The sequence below is a fragment of the Phyllostomus hastatus genome, unplaced genomic scaffold, assembly GCF_019186645.2.
Source record: "Phyllostomus hastatus isolate PE091 unplaced genomic scaffold, TTU_PhHast_1.1 phas_contig_98, whole genome shotgun sequence".
Classification (NCBI taxonomy): domain Eukaryota; kingdom Metazoa; phylum Chordata; class Mammalia; order Chiroptera; family Phyllostomidae; genus Phyllostomus; species Phyllostomus hastatus.
Genome location: NW_025333999.1, coordinates 6,900,514 through 6,908,127, shown reverse-complemented (window position 1 = coordinate 6,908,127; position 7,614 = coordinate 6,900,514). Strand labels below are relative to the sequence as shown.

General features: G+C 45.1%; 1 protein-coding gene across 8 annotated transcripts in view; it reads left to right on the top strand.

Annotated features, from left to right (window-relative positions):
• Positions 1-7,614, top strand: part of SUGP2 (SURP and G-patch domain containing 2) — a 61,528-nt gene that overhangs the window by 25,465 nt on the left and 28,449 nt on the right. For 6 of the 8 annotated variants that reach the window (XR_006787467.1, XR_006787466.1, XM_045853509.1 and 3 more), the window contains exons 2-3: positions 1,597-1,728; positions 5,827-7,431. Coding sequence is in view for 6 of the 8 variants with exons in the window: in XM_045853509.1 (XP_045709465.1) it covers positions 1,608-1,728; positions 5,827-7,431 (1,726 nt within the window). In the remaining 2 variants the exon portion in view is untranslated. Of the gene's footprint in view, positions 1-207; positions 302-1,596; positions 1,729-5,826; positions 7,432-7,614 lie in introns of those variants that run through there. The other 2 variants (XM_045853510.1, XM_045853508.1) reach the window with 2 other exon arrangements.

Below are 7,614 nucleotides of genomic sequence, written 5' to 3'. Positions count from 1 at the left end.
GGCAGTGGCGTCTCTGCTGCCTTTTTCGGGGTGCGGTTATCACCACCCACGGAAGGGAAATTTTTCGCCTTAGGAGCGTTCGCCTGAAGAAGCAGGTAGCGCGCCTGTGCGAGAGGGCGCGGCGGCGGCTGCCGCCTGCGCTTGCGCACCACGGCACAGCGTCGCCCTGCGCCTGCGCGGCACGGCTTTGCAGAGACCGTTGGCTCATTTGCATGTCCCCGCCTCCCGCGGCGGCGGCGAAGGCGGTGGCTGAGGGGTCTGAGGTGTCGGCGGGGGCGGCTCCGCGCGCGGTGGGCTCGGGGTGAGGCCCGGACCGGGCACGGTCGGTGGGTGGGCTCTGGGGTAAGGGACTAGGACTCGGCTTTTGGGGGCCAAGGGGCCCCGCGATTGCTCTGTGGGCTTGGCCCTTGGAGCTGCACAGCTGCTGCGTCTCCGACGGATCGGCCTGAGGGGGCGGTCTGCGGCCTCCTAGACCCGATGCCCCCTTTTCTTCGTCCTCGGAGGCTGGGAGCAGGCGGACCACAACCTGAGGGATTCATTCGTTCCCTCACTCATTCATTCCACCCGAGCCCGGATCGGCCTTTCTTATGAGGCGATCGGGGAGGCCGAGACCAGTATCCGGCCCTTTGCCATTTTGAATGGGTTCAATCCCTACAGCAGCCCCACCATTGCCCATTCTATAGATGGCAGAAAGGTTAGGTCGCTTGAATTTGATCCCTGGCCGCCTGCCCCGAAGACCCTTCCCTTCGCCGGTAGAGAACAAGGGGCGCCCTAGGAAAAGGGCTGAAGGATGGAAAAGGAGGTGATGGTTCTAAGGAAGACTGTAAGGCAGGCGCAGGCTTGGATCTTGGGTTGTAGGTTTCAAGTTGGAAGAAATATGGTTAAAAACAGGCCGCCACAGGATTCCCCAGTGTTCCTTCTTGCTCAGTCTTTTTCTACTTAATCTTCAGGCTTTGTCCCCAGGCTCTAGTCTTGGCTGGCTGACCTTGGGTGAGTCGCTTAGCCTGAGGCTCCCATTTCTTCTTTTTAATATTATTCATAACAGGACCCACTTTTTCACGGGGTTGTTTCAAGTAAATGAATTCTTCCCTACAACTGTCACTAGTTCATTGTCCCTAGTCAGGGATCCCTCCAAGAGGCTTCTCCCTGAGGGGAAGTCGGTTCTTAGAGTCCCTTGGCCGTTTTTTGAGAAATGGGAACAATCACATCTTTCCTAACCACCATGTGAGAGGTTTGTGCTCCCATTCCCCTACACTTTTCAGTGATGTTCAGTGATGTGTTCTGCTTCTTGCAGTCCAACAACCCCAGGAGATAAGGACTTCTTTTGTAGAGCTTTCAAAGGATTCTGAGGAAACAGGCTCAGAGAAGCAAAATAATAGGTCCAAGATCACCATGCTTGTCTTGTTCCTTCTCAGCCACCACACACCTGTGAACCTTGTGGGGGCAGAGGCCCCTTAAAATAATCCGACCTTTTTCTGAGGTACCAAGCTGGATTATGGATTACTGCCTCGTTACTTTGAGGATTAGGTGCAATAGAGAGCTGGCTCTCTGAGCATTGGTTGTCATTCTTAGTCTTTTTTTCCTATCTGACTACAGGTCAGAGAAACATGGCAGCAAGGCGAATTGCACAGGAGACTTTTGATGCTGTATTACAAGAAAAAGCTAACCGGTATCACATGGACCCCAGTGGTGAAGTTGTAGGTGAAGCTCTGCAATTTAAAGCTCAAGGTAAATTAAAGTGCTTGATTGGATGTGGGGAGGGGCCAAGGAATGGGGCATTTAGGGTCAGAGCAGGAGGATTTAAGTCCCTTGGGCAAACTATGTAAACTAAGTTCTCTGATCCTACATTCCTTATTTGTTAAGGGAGGATGAAGTTTTCTGTGGGTCTGCATGTTAAATCACTATGTAGAAGAAAGGATTGTCATCCTTGAAGCTTCTCCTCCCAGCAACCCTCCCCCATTTAAAGAAGGTTTTTTTTTAATTATTATTATTGTTATTTTATTATAGTCCCAATTTTTACCCCTTTGCCCTCTGCCCAACCCACCTCTCCTCCCACAGTCAGTCCACACACCGTTGGCCATGTCCCACCATTGCTCAGGTTTGAGCTCTTATCAGTGCTGGCCTGTATTATTTCAATAATCTCCTCCTGAATGGTCTCTCAGCTTCTGGCATCATTCCCCTCAAAGCCGCCCTGTTTACAGATCTGTTGGGTTGGCTAAAAAAATATGTATGGTTTTTCCATAAAATAAAAGACTTTTTTTTCATTTTCATCAATAACTTTATTTATTTGGATATATTGAGTATGTCGGCTATCTCCTGTGTGTTATAAGATTGATTGTTCTCAATTAATGTCTCGATTTGATAACTGTCAACTTCTGTTGGTCTACCTTACCTTGGAGCATTGTCCAGCGAGAAATCTCCAGCATGAAACTTCACAAACCACTTTTAAAAAAAATATTTATTTTTAGAGAGAGGGGAATGGAAGGAAAAAGAGGATGAGAAACATCCATGTGTGAAAGAAACATGGATTGATTGGTTGCCTCTCATGTGCCCCAACTGGACACCTGACCTGCAACATAGGCATGTGCCCTGACCGGGAATCAAAGCAGCAACTTTTTTGTTCACAGTGAGCCACATTAGCCAGGGCACAAACTACTTCTGACATGTTTTATCAGTCAGTCAGAGCACCTTCTCTATACACTGCACAAATCTTTTTTTGCGCTTCAGTTGCATTTTTACTTTTCTTGAAATAATAAAGCACAGTATGCTGAAAATGTTGTATATTTTCTTCTATCTTCAATATTAAAATGCCTGCACAAAAATTCACCCATTTTGAATACTTTTTAAAAAAATACATGCTGATATGACAGCTGTCACAATAGAATCTAACAAAATTGTTTCAAATGAAGTTACAGACAACTAAGTGCTACTAGAGCCATCTTACAGAAAAAACAAACAAACTTTTTGGCCAATCCAATATTAATGCCAACCTTGCTGGGCCAAAGCCCTGCTTTGACTCTTGGAACTTCCCACTTCTGGGTTACACCCTCAGATAACTGTGGGAGCAACAAGGTAATTGTGATGTGTGCAACACTGGAGGGTGAGGTGGAAGGCTATAGTGCTGGTAAGAGTAGATCCTGCCTGGAAACATTTTCCTTTGGAAAATTTTGAAACACCATGCCAACAGAATAAAAAATGGTGCCCACACAGATTACAGGATGACAAGGAGATTCCTTATCACCCCACACGAGGCTCCTAACCCTTACTCCTTGCCTTGGGCTTCATGTTTCAATGATACTGTGCCACCTGTTTTGAATCCCTCCTCATTGCAGCCCTTCCTGGTTGATTCCCTTGGGCACTAAGACCCAGCTCACAGATGACTTTGCCCAGGAAGCCTTAGCAGGCCTTGAGATTGATTTAGTTGCCTTTCACCACCCCAAGAAAGTAGACTGTGCACTCACTCCTCTGCTGTGGACTGGCCTCCTTCAGGCCTCATCCTTGGGGCTGTGCTTTTTGCTGCTGCACCAGCCGCTGAACCAGCCTTGGCATGGAAGAGGGTGGAAGAGGGTTTCTCAACATTGGATGTGTGAGTCTGAAGTGCTTGCTTTAGAGATAACTTGTTACATGCTTTGGACCTGGAGAAACTAATTGATGAATTTTCAAAAATTATGAGTAGTACACAGAAATGTACCTATTATAAAATATTAGAAGAATTAAGAAATAGTTAAGAGTAACTGTACTCTTCTTAGCTGCTTCCTTAACCCCCACAGTTCAGTTCTTTTACCAGTATGTAATACTAAATACTTATGTGCTTATATATACACACACATGCACACACACAAAGACACATATCTGTATGTACATATATATACATGTTTATGTGTATATAGAGACAAACATTGGTATCTTTAGAGACTCAAACACCAGTACATACCTTGTTACTTCAGGAATGTTTGGGGAGAAGTGAACTAGAAACCAAGCAGGCTGTTAGATGGTTCTGGAACCATCTCTATGTCCTAAGAGCTACATGGTTCATCTGTTAGACTTTCTCTGAATCTGTGCCTTTTCTGATGCCTTGGCATTGGGAAATTCTATTGGGCAGAAATCAGCCACCACTCTACCTCAAGTGCTGCCTCTCTCACCATGCCATCAGTAGCCATCAATAACCTAGATTATCCGAGTAGACTGTTATAACATCTACATTTACTCTTGTCCCTCTTGGTCTGTTTCCTTCACAATAGCCAGTGAGGTCACCTCTCTGCTCTGAGCCCTTCTGTAGCTTACTATCTTACTCAAAATACTCAAGCATCTCTTTGATAGCTTGACTTGATCTAATAGATCTGTCCGCATGTCCCTAAATTTGCTGCACATTAGTATTGTCTGGAGACCTTTTAAAAACCCTGATGCCCAGGTCACATCCCATGCTAATTAATTAAATCAGGATGCGTGGGGGTCCCTTGAGTCCAAGGGACTCCAATATGCAGCAGAGTTTAGGAGCTGCCTTCTTACCACTTTGCCTTTTGCTCCCTGTGGCATATTAGTCCCTTGCTGGTCCCACCTCAGGGGTTTGTCCCCACACTCCCTCTTCCTAAAAGGCTTCGCCCATAACTGCAAAGTGGTCTCTCATGCCAGGCCTCCACTTTTCAGTATATTGTCAGAGCTGCCCTCCTTGACTAGCCTATCTAGAAATGCTTTCCCTCTCAAGTTTCCACCTATGTGATATTTCTTACTGGCACTTCCTTTCACCTGATGAATTTTTGTTTATTGGTTGTTGGCTCCCTCAAGTGACAAGTCCCGGAGAGCAGGGACTTGGTTGTCTCCTTTCCTTGCTGTAACTTCAGTGCCTAGAGCAGTGCCCACACACAGTAGAAGCTCAGTAAGTACTGCTGAGCAGATAAACTTGGATTTTTATAAAATTTGGACTCCTTTGGCCTCACTCCATTACTACCTCATGGCATCTCTCACTTCCTTTTCTTTTCATTTGACTTTTTGACTAGGTAATAGATTTTGATTCAAAAGTTAGAAAGGCCCTTTATGTAAAGTTTCCCTGGGGCTCATAGTTACTTATGTTCATGTGTTCTTACAGAGTTTGTTTGTACGTGAATAAACAAATGCATATATAGATCCTGTTTTCCTCATTTCTACACAGAGGAGAACAAAAGTGCACACTATTCAGTTTCCATTTGTGGCCTCTCTTGATGGCTTGTTTAGCTTCTGCCTTCTCTTACATCTGCTTTAGCCTGTTTTTTTTCAGGGGATTGGTTGGTCCAGTGGACCTTTACCAGAGAGTGTATCAGCCAACTTTGGGTCAGATACTCAGCTGTGGACCCCGTCAGTTGGGGTGGGTACAGCATCAAATGTGGCTCCTGCCTCAGTGGCACTGTGGGCCAAGAGTTTTCAGGCAACCTTCAGAAAACCTGTGTGTTTTGTGCTAGAAGTAGAAATACACAAGTATTCCAGTCACAGTAAAGAAATCCAGGTTATTTGAGGACCAGACATTCTTCTCTGAATTTAAAAGAGGGCTTGTAAACTAGATGCTTGCTGAGTGAATGAGAGGCACTACTACTTAGCCTTGGTGCACTATCATTAGGGCAAATGCAGGCCTATTGCTTGTAGTCTTTTTTTTTTTTTTTTTTTTACTAAAAAGTAGTAAATTTGGGTGTTTAAGGGAAGCCACACACATTTTAAATGTTGGTGACAAATAGGAATTTGTAAAATGCACTCAGGCAAATAAAGCACTCCAGCTGGCTGGTAATCTGTGGACTGTTCATTTGTATCCTCTGGTCTAAAGTACCTTTGTGTTTCCTTTTGAATTGTTTATTTCAGATCTTATAAGGACACTCCCAAGAGTCAGAGCAGATATGTATGATGACATTCACAGTGACAGCAGATACACTCTGGGAGGATCTGTAGCTCACTCTCGAGATGCTGGGAGAGAAGGCCTGAGAAGTGATGTGTTTCCAGGACCCTCCTTCAGATCAAGCAACCCTTCTGTAAGCGAAGACAACTACTATCGCAAAGAATGTGGCCGCGATCTGGAATTTTCCCACCCTGACTCCCGAGACCAGGTCTTTGGCCACCGGAAATTGGGATATTTCCGTTCTCCAGACTGGAAATTTACACTTCGTGGCTCTTGGGAACAAGACTTTGGCCACCCACTTTCTCAAGAATTGTCTTGGTCACAGGAGTGTAATTTTGGTCCTTCTTCACTATTGGGAGACTTTGGGTCTTCCCGGCTGATTGAGAAAGAGTGTTTGGAGAAAGAGAGTCGGGATTACGATGTGGACCGTCCAGGAGAGGCAGACTCTGTGCTTAGGGGCAGCAGTCAAGTTCAGGGCAGAGGCCGAGGTCTAAACATCGTTGATCAGGAAGGTGCTCTCCTAGGAAAGGGGGAGTCTCAGGGCCTGCTCACACCTAAAGCGGGTCTCGGGAAACTTGTCACACTGAGAAATGTGAGCACAAAAAAATTACCCACTGTAAATCGTATTACACCCAAAACTCAGGGCACTAACCAAATCCAGAAAACCACCCCAAGTTCTGATGTGACCCTAGGGACAAACCCAGGAACGGAAGATATCCAATTTCCTACTCAGAAGATCCCTCTGGGTCTCAATCTGAAGGACGTTCGGCTCCCAAGAAGAAAGATGAGCTTTGACCTCATAGATAAGTCTGATGTTTTTTCAAGATTTGGGATAGAAATAATTAAATGGGCAGGATTCCACACCATAAAAGATGATGTTAAATTTTCCCAGCTTTTCCAAACTCTCTTTGAACTTGAAACTGAAACTTGTGCTAAAATGCTTGCCTCATTTAAATGCTCCTTAAAACCAGAGCACAGAGATTTTTGCTTTTTTACTATCAAATTTTTAAAGCACTCTGCTTTGAAAACACCTAGAGTCGATAATGAGTTTTTAAACATGCTTTTAGACAAAGGTGCTGTGAAGACCAAAAATTGCTTTTTTGAAATCATAAAGCCCTTTGACAAGTACATAATGAGGCTTCAAGACCGACTTCTAAAGAGTGTCACACCCCTACTCATGGCTTGCAATGCCTACGAACTGAGTATCAAAATGAAGACCCTCAGTAACCCCCTGGACTTGGCTGTTGCCCTGGAGACCACCAATTCTCTGTGCCGGAAGTCTTTGGCTCTTTTGGGACAGACATTCTCCTTAGCCTCTTCTTTCCGGCAAGAGAAAATCTTAGAAGCAGTTGGCCTCCAAGATATAGCTCCCTCTCCTGCTGCATTTCCAAACTTTGAGGACTCCACTCTGTTTGGGAGAGAGTACATAGATCACCTGAAGGCCTGGCTGGTCAGCAGTGGGTGTCCACTTCAGGTCAAGAAAGCCGAAACTGAGCCAACTCAAGATGAGAAAACGGTTTCTCCTAGCCAACCTGAAATTCAGGCCAAGGCTCTGAGTGGTCTGAGTGATGGTAAGGAAAGCAGCAAAAGTTTCTATTTGTTGTGATTTCTTTCTTTTCATGTTTTTTTTTTGTAATATCTCTTATTCTCTTGGAGGTTTTCACAAGAAGTTCTTTAGCCAACTGGAGATAAATCAGAAATTTTAGTAGAAAACTCTCATTGGCCAGTATACATGTCTGCCATTCATACCATAA